The sequence below is a fragment of the Wyeomyia smithii genome, chromosome 2 (genome assembly GCF_029784165.1).
Source record: "Wyeomyia smithii strain HCP4-BCI-WySm-NY-G18 chromosome 2, ASM2978416v1, whole genome shotgun sequence".
In the NCBI taxonomy this organism is placed as follows: Eukaryota; Metazoa; Arthropoda; class Insecta; order Diptera; family Culicidae; genus Wyeomyia; species Wyeomyia smithii.
Genome location: NC_073695.1, coordinates 197,194,064 through 197,210,936, shown reverse-complemented (window position 1 = coordinate 197,210,936; position 16,873 = coordinate 197,194,064). Strand labels below are relative to the sequence as shown.

General features: G+C 28.4%; 1 protein-coding gene across 2 annotated transcripts in view; it reads right to left on the bottom strand.

Annotated features, from left to right (window-relative positions):
* Positions 1–624: 624 nt before the first annotated feature.
* The window catches only part of LOC129721208 (neuropeptide-like precursor 1), an 82,729-nt gene continuing 66,480 nt past the window's right edge, over positions 625–16,873 (bottom strand). For both annotated transcript variants that reach the window (XM_055673505.1, XM_055673504.1), the window contains exon 5: positions 625–5,272. In XM_055673505.1, the coding sequence (XP_055529480.1) occupies positions 4,991–5,272 (282 nt within the window). In that variant the 3' untranslated portion in view covers positions 625–4,990. The remainder of the gene's footprint in view (positions 5,273–16,873) is intronic.

Genomic DNA, 16,873 nt, shown 5'->3' with positions numbered 1-16,873 from the left:
AGGCTTGCCGAGTATCAAATTCTTTCATTGTTTATATATAATGTTTACCGGAACATGTTCCGGCAATCTGCCCAGAACCAGCTAACCGACAACAACCAAATTCAACAGTAACATACAGAAATGTAAGATCTCTCATTCGGCGGTTCAAATTGGTTCAGTTAATTCGAGTTAATTCATGAACAAACTTAGGTGCCGGTGTTACCCCCAAGGGGTGCCGGTTTCACCCGCACTGATTGCTAAACGTCGTTTTTATCTTAGTTTCAAAACTTCACTGTTCCTTGTAAAATATCAGTTTGAAAGTACTGAAAACCTTCATATCTTGTAGAAAACAATCTGGGCAATGACTCTGTGGAAGAAATATAACAATATTCTCTATCAAGTGCTACTAAAGAATCATTTTCCTTAGGGAGCCGGGCTTACCCCCAGTACCCCTATCTGTTCGAGTGTGCAAATCAAATAGTTATATCCGTCATACAACATATTCCCATCCATCACATCGAAGGAAACCATTGCAATAACCCCAGAAGATCATTGGTCTACAACGCATAGCTTATTCGATAAGAAAGCCCTTGAGTCATCCAAGACCAAAGTCAAGCGAGTACCAACTTAGAAACAAAAATGCAATTTCATCTCAACCATTATTTGTATTCAATGTTGACTTTATTCTCTGTTCAGAAGGGGAGAGTAAATACAGTAAATATATGTAATTTTTTTTCTTCATTAAGATACACAAGTTTTCCTCTTATGAGCGAAAGCTCTTCATGTCTAGCTGCGTCACCCATGATAATGCTTAACGAGAACTCTGATTTTCGATTTCTACACGCTCCACCTTGCCCCCGGATCAGGTTTCAGCCAATTTTGCTACCACTTGCTCGCGTATCTAATTTGCTGCTGTCTGTGATTCCTAGGGCTGAAAATCACTACCGTGGTTTTCTAGTCATTTCTATTCCCTTTCCTGTCTACTGAGCAAGTTTCACTCCGGATGTTTGTTAGGTATGTATGTATGTACGTATAGTGATTACTGTCTGCATGTGCCTATATGCTTATCTATATGTCTATTTGTGAGCGGGTTTCTGCCGTTAAGTTCAACAAGTGCAATTTTCAGCGCAGGAGTTTTGTTTGCAGTCTGCTTGGGAAGATAAGAGTCGGATAATCTATCGTTTTTCATCTGGTTGGGGGTCGCCCCTCTTTCAAATTATTGTCTCCGATATCTACAGCTTGGCGGAAGCAACTGTTATTAGTGTTTTCGTTCTTTGTTTTTTTTTTTTCTCAAAGGTATCCGGTTTGCTACATTTTTATTGACATTATTGTCCATTAGCTGCCACTTGACCCAAATGTATGCTCCCTTCTTTGAAAATATGCTTCATTTTGACCCAGTTTATTGTCATGGCTTGTTTCCACTTGTTATGATTAGTTCACGGTAAGCTTTAGTTTCCCATCGTTCTATCTTAGTTCTTATTTGTCTAGACTAATGTCTAAGTTACTGACTATATCATCAATAGAAATGAGTATATAATTATTTGCCAAGAGCATAGTTGCACACTTTCCACCGGAAGTTATATAATGTGGATGGAGTGGAAAGGATGCCCCTCGGTTCTCTTGCAGCGATGGCTTCCCACTAGTTGGGAATAATATGTATTGTCCATTGATTTCATTTATACTTAATATCTATAGTTTAGCAGGTTTTTTTTTGTTCATCTATTTAGTTTAGCAGGTTGTTAGGACAGGATTAGCTTCTAGTGGGAAATAAAATTAAATTCGAATTGGAATCTCCGGTGATGACAATGACAATTTTAGCCGATTTTTCTCCCATTTTTCCAGTTCATGTTTGGTTTGGATTTTAAGAAAGAAAGAGGGTTCCGCATTATATTCGATGAGTAGCGAATTCATGTTTATTTCCCCAGTGTGAGATCTGCATTCGAAGAATTGGTTTAGCTATACCGTATGAAACCCATTGAGTAAATTTTGTTAGTGTTTTAACTCACACACGTTGATACAGATTTTCGAACACCAGTCTATGAAAATCACCGTTTGGTTAGGCTGATGCCAAATGTTTTGTCAGACTTCGGTACGCTGAAGAAAGATGGAGTCGTCAGAGCTTGAAAAGTATTGTTAATTATGCGCAACATTCTAACATTGAAATCAAGCTAAAACCCTGAACATCTCGAAAGAGGATTTTCTTTCGTTCAAAAAAACATTAACCAGTATTAGCGATCCTATATGACTTCCTCGAGGAACACAAAATTTGACCACGTAATAATTCTCTAATTCGACGGAAGAACTGCCGAATAAATACACATCGAACCAACTCAGAGTGAACAAACTTAATATTGCAAGTGTAACTATCAATAAGAAGTAGTTGAATGTAGATCATTCGTATCTGGCACTTTAACGCAACTATTTTGTGACTAAAAAGAGCAGAATATGGACGCGGTGAAACGCATTTTCAATTCAAATTAGGACTCAACATTATAATAAACAAAAATGTTGCAACGGTTGCGTTATAAACATAAATATCATGTACCCATACAAAATTGTCATTCAAATGGTTCAATGTCATGAGACAATAAAGTTAATCTATGGCATTAATACTAGTTACCTTTGAAATGGACTAGAAACTGGATTTCAAAACACTACTTAACAACTTTGACAGATATTGAAAAAGTAGAATACATATTATAAACATCACATAGCAACAAACATTGCAACCTTACTGGCAATGGGTAGAGAATTGCATGAAATGGAAACTAACCAGTGTTGATCGGACAGTTTGCTACCAAGGTTGTAAACAAGTGAAAGGAAGCGTTAATGTACTTTTTCATTTACAAACAAAAACAAGGCCGTTTATGTTATTAACTGACATTTGATTAATGAAATCATGATGAACTGAAGGTTAGAAATGAGTCGAATCGTTTGGATGCAATTGTTATTGAAAGCATCATTATTGTTCTTAAAATAATATGCATTAGACCTGTATTGTTCATTGGGCCCATAAAAAATTTTAATAAGAAAAAAAGTTAATTGTTCAAACATAATCAAGGCAATATAACACTTATCAAATTATCGTCCTATTTTTTAATGAAGGTATCGTATAATAGTAAACAATTATTACGCAGAAAATCAAATCCTCGAAATACAAAATTACATACATTACATTCCGTTAACTTCATGGTAAGGTTTAGGTTTTGTACCTAGTTAAAGATTAACTGAGATTACTAAACATGAATTGGAAGTAAAGTATTTATCCATCGAAAAGTCCCCCTCCGAGTCGCAAATTTTCCAGACGGGTGATTCAACAATCGTATCATCTAATCCGGAAAAGGTTCTCCCCCGGGTATCCATAAAACATCATCTGTCTGATCAAAGCTACGAGTCCAATCAAAAGCAATCAATCCGCTGACAACGGAATGCAGAAAAGCAAATAGGTGAAAGAACCTGCTGCTAACGAGAGAATTGATTTTGAAACTCTTGTACCATCTCCATCCTTCTTCCACCGTGTGCCATGTACACCGAATTCCGTAATCGTGAGGTCTTGCCTGGGAATGCGGGGGCCGTCGTCGTCACTGTTACTATTCGGCTGATATTGTACAAAGTACTACACACTCCCCAGCGGTAGAGAGATCGAGAGTTCATAACAAATGATCATAATTTGAGATAATCATTCTTCAATTTGCTGCGGGGAAAAATTCAATAAAAATAACATTTTTTTTCATAATCGTCTCCAGCGCTCGGTTTCGCTACCGCCCTGGAAGACGCTCAACCACGGCACGTGGAAAATAAGCATCGGAATGAATTTGTCTACATCCTAGATAGGTCCAAGCCCCTCTACATTATAGCTGCCACTGTGTTTTCTGGCTGGTTTGTATAACGATATCATATCAATGAAGAATCTCGCCCCGCAGTCTTCCAGTAGATGACGGAACGGTTGTTAGAGTAACAGCAAATAAACTACCAACCGAGGAGAGGACCTCTGGCCGTGACACGAGACCCGGGCTGTTGGCAGTGGACCAGGAATGCTCGGAGGAAATTGGCTTGTTATTTGATGATGAGCAAAAATGAATACACACTGTCCTACAATTTCCGGTGAACATGCCAGGATTACACTTTTATTCCACCTGCAAACAGCCTCCGCCCCGTGAACGGGTATGTTTATTGCTGGCAAATAATTACGCCATGTTTGAGTTTACTCTCAGCTTTATATACCTAATTTCGTCTAGAATAGTGTCAATAAATATGTTAGGATAAAATTTCATATATTAGGGTTATTAAAAGGAGAAGGATATTTGTTTCTTCTAAATATAAAAAGTTCAGTTTTTCAAGTTTTTCAATTTGATATGAGAGAAAGGATATGGGGATAGATATATTGTTTATCTTATTAGGTCAGCTTCGCTCATAGGAAGCCATAGCAGAGGAAGATTTCCAGTGGAAAACAGAAATTATAGAAGTTTCTTCAGCCCTAATCAGTTTGACGGCCGTAACCGGTTTTTGCATAATAAATACATCTTAAAATTGTCAATAATGGTTACCTAGCTCTACACTTCAATACCGTATATAAATGCTTATAAACACTTACGAGGGGGCTCCTTGTTTTTTTTCTTGACTTAATTTATAGATGTATATAATAATGTTAAACAGCATTTTTTAAATTTTACTTACATTTTTTGTTTGTTTTGTTTTTTTTTTAGTTGATATTCGAAACGCCACCTTGTAGTTAAAAAACTATTAAAACAATATACAGTGCCAGCAGCATTACCTTTTTAACCAGTGCGAATTATTGTCTTGTGTCAGCTTTATTTCAATTATACTTCGGCTTGATTGAACTTCAAAACCGCTATGATCTACTTAGTTATATCTTAAAGCATTCCGTCCGTAGACTGCCTGTATGTACTTATTGTCCAGGTAGTACTGTTTCTTAAGATAGTGGAGCAACTTGCGTAGCCGTGCGGCGCATTGGAACTCGTCCTCGGTGTAGAAGGGATTAGATGGGACCTCACTGGAGTCGCCGTAATACAGCGGGAGCTCCTCGCGTGATCCTCCGCCGTACGCTCGGGGACGAGTCGCGAAAGCGTCTCCAGTGTAACGCGGTAACTCTGGGCGGTGTGGAGCCCCACGTAGACTGTAGCCCGGGTGCTCCCCAACTGCTGCTGCCGCTACTGATGAAGAAGGGAGAAGGGGCGCCTCGAAATCCGCTGCGTTCGCCACTAGTGTCGCATCGTCTACAAACGCCTGCGGTTGGTTGTCGTAGTCGCTCGGGTTGGAGGTAAAACTCGGCCTTTTCAAATGAATATCATGATGTGAAAAAAAATAAAAAAAAGTTCGATAATAAGGACAATTGGAAGCTTCAAATGTAGTTTAAACACATACTAACTACTAACAAGAAGTTAAAACAACCTGAAACAGGAAGAATGTGTTCTAACGACAATGCAATTTAGTACATCTAACGATTTTTCTAATACATGGAAAATATCTAAACTACGTTCTTAAACGATAGAGTCAATTGGTTTTCGCTAAATTAATATTCATCAACCTTACTGTGATAGGTTTTCACACAACAGCAAGCTCAAAATACCAGTACTTATTATATCTGGTATTGAACAATGGCTTGATAATTTCGGAGTAAATTAAAAACGTTAAATTTTATGCTAAAATTAATGTTCACGCAAAATTTATATTTGTTTAGCAAGAATGCGGAAAAAAATATCATTGATGAATTAGTTTTTGAGACATGTCGAAAGAAAATAAACAAGTTTATTTGAGTAGTAACCAATGGATAGTGAATAGTTAACAGTGAATAGTGAATAGTGAATAGTGAATAGCGAATAGTTAACAGTGAACAGTGAATAGTGAATAGTGAATAGTGAATAGTCAATAGTCAATAGTTAATAGTGAATAGTGAATAGTGAAGAGTAAATAGTGAATAGTGAAAAGTAAATGATAAATAATGAATAGTGAGTAGTGAATAGTAAATAGCGAATAGTGAATAGCGATTAGTGAATAGTGAATAGTGAATAGTGAATAGTGAATAGTGAATAGTTAATAGTGAATAGTGAATAGTGAATAGTGAATAGTGAATAGTGAATAGTGAATAGTGAATAGTGAATAGTGAATAGTGAACAGTGAATAGTGAAAAGTAAATAGTGAATAGTGAACAGTGAATAGTGAATAGTGAATAGTGAATAGTGAATAGTGAATAGTGAATAGTGAATAGTGAATAGTGAATAGTGAATAGTGAATAGTGAATAGTGAATAGTGAATAGTGAACAGTTAATAGTGAACAGTTAATAGTGAATAGTGAATAGTGAATAGTGAATAGTGAATAGTGAACAGTTAATAGTGAATAGTGAATAGTGAATAGTGAATAGTGAATAGTGAACAGTTAATAGTGAATAGTGAATAGTGAATAGTGAATAGTGAATAGTGAATAGTGAATAGTGAATAGTGAATAGTGAATAGTGAATAGTGAATAGTGAATAGTGAATAGTGAATAGTGAATAGTGAATAGTGAATAGTGAATAGTGAATAGTGAATAGTGAATAGTGAATAGTGAATAGTGAATAGTGAATGGTGAATAGTGAATAGTGAATAGTGAATAGTGAATAGTGAATAGTGAATAGTGAATAGTGAATAGTGAATAGTGAATAGTGAATAGTGAATAGTGAATAGTGAATAGTGAATAGTGAATAGTGAATAGTGAATAGTGAATAGTGAATAGTGAATAGTGAATAGTGAATAGTCAATAGTCAATAGTCAATAGTCAATAGTGAATAGTGAATAGTCAATAGTCAATAGTGAATAGTGAAGAGTGAATAGTGAACAGTGAATAGTAAACAGTGAATAGTGAATAGTGAATAGTGAATAGTGAATGGTGAATAGTAAATAGTGAGCAGTAAATAATGAATAGTGAATAGTGAATAGCGAATAGTAAATATTGAAAAGTGAACAATGAATAGTGAATAGTTAATAGTGAAAAGTGAATAGTGAATAGTGAATAGCGAATAGTGAATAGCGAATAGTGAAAAGTGAATAGTGAGTAATGAATAGTGAGTAGTGAACAGTCGGAAATCAAAGCCCAAAGATCAAACAAAATTCACAAGTCAAAAAGTACAAGAAAATTTAACAAAGGTAAAAGTCGTGAAAAAATAAAAATAGAAAGTCAAGGCAAAAGACAAAATCAAAAATCTAAAACCATAATTTTAAAGGAAAAAGTCAAAAGTAAAAATTACAGACCCACAAACCAAAAAGTAAAAATTAATACCAAAAGTGAACAATCAAATCAAAAATCAAGAGACAAAAGTCAAATTCCAAAAATCATAACTCGAAAAACAAACCTCCAATGTAAAAAGTAAAAAGTGAAAAGTAAAAAGTAAAAAGTAAAAAGTAAAAAGTAAAAAGTAAAAAGTAAAAAGTAAAAAGTAAAAAGTAAAAAGTAAAAAGTAAAAAGTAAAAAGTAAAAAGTAAAAAGTAAAAAGTAAAAAGTAAAAAGTAAAAAGTAAAAAGTAAAAAGTAAAAAGTAAAAAGTAAAAAGTAAAAAGTAAATAGTGAAAGTAAAAAGTAGAAAGTAAAAAGTTAAAAGTTAAAAGTTAAAAGTTAAAAGTTAAAAGTTAAAAAATAAAAGTAAAAAGAAAAAAGTATTAAGTAAAAGGTAAGAAGTAAAAAGTGAAAAGTAAAAAGTAAAAAGTAAAAAGAAAAAAGTAAAAAGTAAAAAGAAAAAAGTAAAAAGTAAAAAGTAAAAAGTGAAAAGTAAAAAGTAAAAAGTAAAAAGTAATAAGTAAAAGGTAAAAAGAAAAAAGTAAAAAGTAAAAAGTAAAAAATAGAAAGTAAAAAATAGAAAGTAAAAGGTAAGAAGCAAAAAGTAATAAGTAAAAAAAAAAGTAAAAAGTAAAAAGTAAGAAGTAAAAAGAAAAAGATAAAAATTAAAAAGTAAAAAGTAAAAAGTAAAAAGTAAAAAGTAAAAAGAAAAAAGTAAAAAGTAAAAAGTAAAAGGTAAAAAGTAAAAAGTAAGAAGTAAAAAGTAAAAAGTAAAAAGTAGAAAGAAAAAAGAAAAAAGTAAAAAGTAAAAAGTAAAAAGTAAAAAGTAAAAAGTAAAAAGTAAAAAGTAAAAAGTAAAAAGTAAAAAGTAAAAAGTAAAAAGTAAAAAGTAAAAAGTAAAAAGTAAAAAGTAAAAAGTAAAAAGTAAAAAGTAGTAAGTAAAAAGTAGAAAGTAGAAAGTAAAAAGTAAAAAGTAAAAGTAAAAAGTAAAAAGTTAAAGTCAAAAGTAAAAAGTAACAAGTAAACAGTACAAAGTAAAAAGTAAAAAGTAAAAAGTAAAAAGTAAAAAGTAAAAGTAAAAAGTAAAAAGTAAAAAGTAAAAAGTAAAAAGTAAAAAGTAAAAAGTAAAAAGTAAAAAGTAAAAAGTAAATAGTAAAAAGTAAGAAGTAAAAAGTAAAATGTAAAATGTAAAAAGTAAGAAGTAAAAAGTAAAAAGTAAAAAGTAAAAAGTAAAAAGTAAAAAGTAAAAAGTAAAAAGTAAAAGTAAAAAGTAAAAAGTAAAAAGTAAAAAGTAAAAAGTAAAAAAAAAAAGTAAAAAGTAAAAGGTAAAGAGTAAAAAGTAAAAAGTAAAAAGTAAAAAGTAAAAAGTAAAAAGTAAAAAGTAAAAAGTAAAAAGTAAAAAGTAAAAAATAAAAAGTAATGAGTAAAAAGTTAAAAGTAAAAAGTAAAAAGTAAAAAGTAAAAAGTAAAAAGTAAAAAGTTAAAAGTTAAAAGTTAAAAGCAAAGAGCAAAAAGTAAAAAGTAAATAGTAAAAAGTAAAAAGTAGAAAGTAAAAAGTAAAAAGTAAAAAGTAAAAAGTAAAAAGTAAAAAGTAATGTAACAAAGTAAAAAGTAAAAAGTAAAAAGTAAAGAGTAAAAAGTAAAAAGTAAAAAGTAAAAAGTAAAAAGTAAAAAGTAAAAAGTAAAAAGTAAAATGTGAGAAGTAAAAAGTAAAAAGTAAGAAGTAAAAAGTAAAAAGTAAAAAGTAAAAAGTAAAAAGTAAAAAGTAAAAAGTAAAAAGTAACAAGTAAAAAGTAAAAAGTAAAAAGTAAAAAGTAAAATGTTAAAAGTTAAAAGTTATAAGTAAAAAGTAAAAAGTAAAAAGTAAAGAGTTAAAAGTAAAAAGTAAAAAGTAAAAAGTAACAAGTAAAAAGTAAAAAGTAAAAAGTAAAAAGTAAAAAGTAAAAAGTAAAAAGTAAAAAGTAAAAAGTAAAAAGTGAAAAGTAAAAAGTAAGAAGTAAAAAGTAAGAAGTAAAAAGTAAAAAGTTAAAAGTAAAACGTAAAAAAAGTACAAAGTAAAAAGTAAAAATTAAAAAGTAAAAAGTAAAAAGTAAAAAGTAAAAAGTAAAGAGTAAAAAGTAAAAAGTAAAAAGTAAAAAGTAAAAAGTAAAAAAAAAAAGTAAAAAGTAAAAGGTTAAAAGAAAAAAGTAAAAAGTAAAAAGTAAAAAGTAAAAAGTAAAAAGTAAAAAGTAAGAAGTAAAAAATAAAAAGTAATGAGTAAAAAGTTAAAAGTAAAAAGTAAAAAGTAAAAAGTAAAAAGTAAAAAGTTAAAAGTTAAAAGCAAAAAGCAAAAAGTAAAAAGTAAATTGTAAAAAGTAAAGAGTAGAAAGTAAAAAGTAAAAAGTAAAAAGTAAAAAGTAAAAAGTAAAATGTGAGAAGTAAAAAGTAAAAAGTAAGAAGTAAAAAGTAAAAAGTAAAAAGTAAAAAGTAAAAAGTAAAAAGTAAAAAGTAAAAAGTAAAAAGTAAAAAGTAAAAAGTAAGAAGTAAAAAGTAAAAAGTAAAAAGTAAAAAGTAAAAAGTAAGAAGTAAAAAATAAAAAGTAAAAATGAAAAAAAAAAGTAAAAAATAAGGAGTAAAAAATAAAAAGTAAAAAGGTAAAAGTAAAAAGTTAAAAGTTAAAAGTAAAAAGTAAAATGTAAAAAGTAAAAAGTAAAAAGTAAAAAGTAAAAAGTAAAAAGGAAAAAGGAAAAAGTAAAAAGTAAAAAATAAATGGTAAAAAGCAAAAAGTGAAAAGTAAAAAGTTAAAAGTAAAAAGTAAAAAGTAAAGGGTAAAGAGTAAAAAATTAGAAGTAAAAATTAAAAGGTAAAGAGTTGAAAGCAAAAAGTAAAAGGTAAAGAGCAAAAAGTAAAAAGTAAAAAGTAAAAAGTAAAAAGTAAAAAGTAAAAAGTAAAAAGTAAAAAGTAATGAGTAAAAAGTAAAAAGTAAAAAGAAAAAGTAAAGAGTAAATAGTAAAAAGTAAAAAGTAAAAAGTAAAAAGTAAAAGGTAAAAAGTTTAAAGTTAAAAGCAAAAAGTAAAAAGTAAATAGTAAAAAGTAAAAACTAGAAAGTAAAAAGTAAAAAGTAAAAAGTAAAAAGTAAAAAGTAAAAAGTAAAAAGTAAAAAGTAAAAAGTAAAAAGTAAAAAGTAAAAAGTAAAAAGTAAAAAGTAAAAAGTAAAAAGTAAAAAGTAAAAAGTAAAAAGTAAGAAGTAAAAAGTAAAAAGTAAAAAGTAAAAATTAAAAAGTAAAAAGTAAAAAGTAAAAAGTAAAAAGTAAGAAGTAAAAAATAAAAAGTATAAATAAAAAAAAAGTAAAAATTAAAGAGTAAAAAATAAAAAGTAAAAAGGTAAAAGTAAAAAGTTAAAAGTTAAAAGTAAAAAGTAAAATGTAAAAAGTAAAAAGTAAGAAGTAAAAAGTAAAAAGTAAAAAGTAAAAAGGAAAAAGGAAAAAGTAAAAAATAAATGGTAAAAAGCAAAAAGTGAAAAGTAAAAAGTTAAAAGTAAAAAGTAAAAAGTAAAAAGTAAAGAGTAAAAAATAAGAAGTAAAAATTAAAAGGTAAAGAGTTGAAAGCAAAAAGTAAAAGGTAAAGAGCAATAAGTAAAAAGTAAAAAGTAAAAAGTAAAAAGTAACAAGTAAAAAGTAAAAAATGAAAAGTAAGAAGTAAAAAGTAATGAGTAAAAAGTAAAAAGTAAAAAGAAAAAGTAAAGAGTAAAAAGTAAAAAGTAAAAAGTAAAAAGTAAAAGGTAAAAAGTTAAAAGTTAAAAGCAAAAAGTAAAAAGTAAATAGTAAAAAGTAAAAACTAGAAAGTAAAAAGTAAAAAGTAAAAAGCAAAAAGTAAAAAGTAAAAAGTAAAAAGTAAAAAATAAAAAGTAAAAAGTAAAAAAAAAGTAAAAAGTAAATAGTAAAAAGTAAAAAGTAAAAAGTAAAAAGTAAAAAGTAAAAAGTAAAAAGTAAAAAGTAAAAAGTTAAAAGTAAAAAGTAAAAAGTAAAAAGTAAAAAGTAAAAAGTAAAAAGTAGAAAATAAAAAGTAATGAGTAAAAAGTTAAAAGTAAAAAGTAAAAAGTGAAAAGTAAAAAGTTAAAAGTTAAAAGTTAAAAGTTAAAAGCAAAAAGCAAAAAGTAAAAAGTAAATAGTAAAAAATAAAAAGTAGAAAGTAAAAAATAAAAAGTAACAAGTAAAAAGTAAAAAGTAGAAAGTAAGAAGTAAAAAGTAAAAAGTAAGAAGTAAAAAGTAAAAAGTAAAAAGTAAAAAGTAAAAAGTAAAAGTAAAGAGTAAAAAGTAAAAAGTAAAAAGTAAAAAGTAAAAAGTAAAAAGTAAGAAGTAAAAAATAAAAAGTAAAAATGAAAAAAAAAAATAAAAAATAAAGAGTAAAAAAATTAAAAGTAAAAAGGTAAAAGTAAAAAGTTAAAAGTTAAAAGTAAAAAGTAAAATGTAAAAAGTAAAAAGTAAGAAGTAAAAAGTAAAAAGTAAAAAGTAAAAAGGAAAAAGGAAAAAGTAAAAAGTAAAAAATAAATGGTAAAAAGCAAAAAGTAAAAAGTAAAAAGTAAAGAGTAAAAAATAAAAAGTAAAAATTAAAAGGTAAAGAGTTAAAAGCAAAAAGTAAAAGGTAAAGAGCAAAAAGTAAAAAGTAAAAAGTAAAAAGTAAAAAGTAAAAAGTAAAAAGTAAAAAGTAAAAAGTAATGAGTAAAAAGTAAAAAGTAAAAAGAAAAAGTAAAGAGTAAAAAGTAAAAAGTAAAAAGTAAAAAGTAAAAAGTAAAAGGTAAAAAGTTAAAAGTTAAAAGCAAAAAGTAAAAAGTAAATAGTAAAAAGTAAAAACTAGAAAGTAAAAAGTAAAAAGTAAAAAGTAAAAAGTAAAAAGTAAAAAGTAAAAAGTAAAAAGTAAAAAGTAAAAAGTAAAAAGTAAAAAGTAAAAAGTAAAAAGTAAAAAGTAAAAAGTAAAAAGTAAAAAGTAAAAAGTAAAAAGTAAAAAGTAAAAAGTAAAAAGTAAAAAGTAAAAAGTAAAAAGTAAAAAGTAAAAAGTAAAAAGTAAGAAGTAAAAAATAAAAAGTAAAAATGAAAAAAAAAAATAAAAAATAAAGAGTAAAAAAATTAAAAGTAAAAAGGTAAAAGTAAAAAGTTAAAAGTTAAAAGTAAAAAGTAAAATGTAAAAAGTAAAAAGTAAGAAGTAAAAAGTAAAAAGTAAAAAGTAAAAAGGAAAAAGGAAAAAGTAAAAAGTAAAAAATAAATGGTAAAAAGCAAAAAGTAAAAAGTAAAAAGTAAAGAGTAAAAAATAAAAAGTAAAAATTAAAAGGTAAAGAGTTAAAAGCAAAAAGTAAAAGGTAAAGAGCAAAAAGTAAAAAGTAAAAAGTAAAAAGTAAAAAGTAAAAAGTAAAAAGTAAAAAGTAAAAAGTAATGAGTAAAAAGTAAAAAGTAAAAAGAAAAAGTAAAGAGTAAAAAGTAAAAAGTAAAAAGTAAAAAGTAAAAAGTAAAAGGTAAAAAGTTAAAAGTTAAAAGCAAAAAGTAAAAAGTAAATAGTAAAAAGTAAAAACTAGAAAGTAAAAAGTAAAAAGTAAAAAGTAAAAAGTAAAAAGTAAAAAGTAAAAAGTAAAAAGTAAAAAGTAAAAAGTAAAAAGTAAAAAGTAAAAAGTAAAAAGTAAAAAGTAAAAAGTAAAAAGTAAAAAGTAAAAAGTAAAAAGTAAAAAGTAAAAAGTAAAAAGTAAAAAGTAAAAAGTAAAAAGTAAAAAGTAAAAAGTAAAAAGTAAAAAGTTAAAAGTTAAAAGTAAAAAGTAAGAAGTAAAAAGTAAAAAGTAAAAAGTAAAAAGTAAAAAGTAAAAAGTAAAAAATAAAGAGTAAAAAGTAAAAAGTAAAAAGGTAAAAGTAAAAAGTTAAAAGTTAAAAGTAAAAAGTAAAATGTAAAAAGTAAAAAGTAAAAAGTAAAAAGTAAAAAGTAAAAAGTAAGAAGTAAAAAGTAAAAAGTAAAAAGTAAAAAGTAAAAAGTAAAAAGTAAAAAGTAAAAAGTAAAAAGTAAAAAGTAAAAAGTAAAAAGTAAAAATTAAAAAGTAAAAAGTAAAAAATAAATGGTAAAAAGCAAAAAGTAAAAAGCAAAAAGTTAAAAGTAAAAAGTAAAAAGTAAAGAGTAAAAAATAAGAAGTAAAAATTAAAAGGTAAAGAGTAAAAAGTAAAAAGTAAAAAGTAGAGAGTAAAAAGTAAAAAGTAAAAAGTAAAAAGTAAAAAGTAAAAAGTAAAGAGTAAAAAGTAAAAAGGAAAAAGCAAAAAGTAAAAAGTAAAGACTAGAAAGTAAAAAGTAAAAGGTAAAAGGTAAAAAGTGAAAAGTAAAAAGTAAAAAGAAAAAAAAAGAAAAAGTTAAGTTAAGTTAAAACTCAAAGGTAAAAAGTGGAGAGTTGAGAGTAAAAAGTGAAAAGTTAAAATTTAAAAGTTAAAATTTGAAAGAAAAATATAAAAGAAAAAAGTCAAAATTCAAAAATTAGGTGTCCAAAGTGCAACGTTTGAAATCAAATTCCAGAGTCGAAAGTCAAAGAGTAAAAATCAAAAGTTAAAAGTTGAAGGGTAAAAGTTAAATGACAAAAATTGAAAACTCATAGTCATAAATTCAAAGTCAAAGGGTAATAGTTAAAAGTAAAATATCAAAAATCAAAAGTCAAATTCAAAAGTCGAAACTCAGACGTTAAATGTCTAAAATCGAAGTCATCCATCAAAAATTAACGGTCAAAGCATGAATCCTAAAATAAAGAGTAAAAATTGCTAAAAAAAAATTGTCAGGTCAAAAAAAAGTGAATTTTTAAAAGTTTAAGTTTAATAGTCCGAAATCAAAAGTAAAAAGCTAAAAATCATTAGTCATAAGTCACAAGTTTATAATAAAAATTTTGAATTCTCAAGTCGAAATTGAAGGTAACTAAAGATTTAACTCAAAAATCAAAAATCATCAAAGTCAAAAATCAGAAATATGAAGTCAGAAGTCAAAGGTCAAAAATGAAAAATCTAAAATTAAATATTCTAAACTCAAAAATCAATATTCGAAAGATAAAGGTCGACAATGAAAGACATAAAGTGAAAAGATCAAAACCAAAAGTTGGAAGTGGAAAGTCATGAATTAAAAATCAATAGCAGAAGCTTAAAATCAAGTCAAAAGTCAACATTCAAGGTGAAAGTCAATAGCAAAGAATAAAAAGGTCTAAAGTCAATTATCAACAGTCCAAAGTCAAAACTGTGCAGTTAGGGACAACAATCGAAAGTCAGAAATCAAATGCCAAAGCCGTTAGCTTTTCCAACATTTCAGTGTGTATTTAATGTTTCAAATCAAATATGACAATAATAGAATTTCAAAAGTAGTACTTGTGCGGTGTTCGCAAATAATTCTAGTGCGGTAGCTATGAAACAAATAACAGCAACTTAAGTATCTTCAACATATTTTTATGCCTTTAGTTTTATACAAGTATCAGGGCATTTTGCATCGAAGAGAAAAATGTAATGCGATCAAAAATCAGTATTAAAAGTAGTAAAACAATTTTCTATTTATGTTCACAGATATGAATAGATTGAACAAAAAATAGTATCATCAATTTTTTTTCGGAAATGGAAAAGTTTTCTAAACAGTAAATCGCAATTAGCATCTCTGAAGAACAGCAATAAGAACATGCACAACCAAAACCAAAAACATCAGTGCTCAAAATTCCATCCGCACACGAATACAAAAATCTACGCTAAAAATAGGACTGTTTAGATAAGTGGGAAAATTAAAAAAGCACTCCATTTCACCTGCTCCCTGCAAGATCCCCCACACAGGTTGGGTGAGTCATGTGATACGCAAAGCGGTAGGCACGGCAAAGGGCCAATGCGCAAAGGGCAGAGAGGGGAAACGAAATGAACCGATTACAATCAACGCTGTTACCACACCGTGTTGCCATTCGCAAGGTCACACACAGCATCAGCAGCGCGCTCCCGTGTCTATTCTCGCTTTTGCGGCAGAAGAGCTCAGTGACAAATATGACGTTAATTTGACTGTTTTTGGCTTGTAATCTGATACCCATACACAAACACACACGTCGTCGGTTGCAAGAATGTGATATCAGAGGGAGCTCTTATCTGCCCAGCTGTCAGGCAAACAAAAGTTGGTCGGTTCCGCGTCGAAAGTTATACACCGAAGAAGGCTCCCAAGCAAAGCTGGAGTTAGAACAGAAAGCTAAACGTTGTTTGCTTTGGCACTGTAAAAGTTATTCACGGTATTTCAAGAGATTTTGATTTGAATACCACAAAAATAAGTAACAACATCGAATACAATAATAATAATACTTCGATATTGCTTCCTATCATCAATCTCCAGTTTTGCTCGGGTGAAATTGTGAGGTCCTTATCTAATACGAAGTGTAGAAGCATGCCCTTTGAGTTTTGACGAGTGATTCAGATTTAAACGATGGCAGTGGTGAAATGAGGAGCATAATTAATTAATCCCTAAAAACTATTTTTTTCTGCTCTCATGCTGATATCGCTTCATTGCTTGAAGCTTGATATATGATAGGTTGGAAAAAGTGTAGCTGAATGAAATTTTACTGGAATAGTCACTGCTTATGCTGCTGGTGTTGCATTGCTACCACTAGAAATGTGCCATGAAATTTCCTAGAATCATCACAAAGTTTTTAATTTTTTTTCTACATATTAAATTTCGAACCGTAAAGCAATCATGCCATTATTTAATATAAACACGTTTTGTTTTTAGGATACGTATTCGGATTGGACAGTGAATTACGAATCTGCAACGAAAGCTGCGCGCCCACAAAGCCCTTTCAACTTCTCAGCCTTCGCGAATATAAATTAGTTTTTACCTCAAAAAAATGACCTTCAAACTCTTATTACTCATCAAGCACAATTTTCACACACTGTATTGCATGTTAAACATCGATTTGTTGTCTAACCGTATATAATTTTTATATTTCAAATTTTCAAGTATACAGGGGGCATAGGGTAAGGATCCAATTTTAACCGTTATGTAATCGGCAATTTGAACATCCGTAAGGGGCCATCCACACGTGGACAGCAATTGGGGGGAGGGGGGTGCTATGTGTAATGTCCCCGGTCCATACAAAATTTTTAGAAGGGGTCAAAATCGTTTAAAATCTGTCCACGTGGTATGTGGATGGCCCTAAGTGCTCGGCAGGGTACCCGGGTACCCACCAAAATGAATGCTTCTTACTTTCTCAATTCTTGACCGATTTCCGATTTTGACCCGTTAAAAGGTTGGAAAACTTGTCTATTTTCAGTATACGTGACCTGATAAGCCGTTAGTTCCCATATGGTTTTGGATTTCTGGGCCCAGGTTCAAGATCCGGGGTAAATTTTAACAATTGCCAATAATACCAAACAATATGGGTATCGAAATTAATGAAACCACTGCAGGAGTTGACTTCCATTCCATTCTGAATCCATCTAGCAAGTTATCCTCGAAATGCCCACTCTGGAGCAGGTTCCAGTGGGGCCCAATGTTTAATAAAATTCTCAGCAATAAGTACAGAAATTTTAAACGGTTTTTTCTCGCTAGTTGCTTTTCGCTATTGATCAAAAACGGTACTAGATATAGACCTCATTTCAATCACGTTTTCCGTTTTAGGCCACGA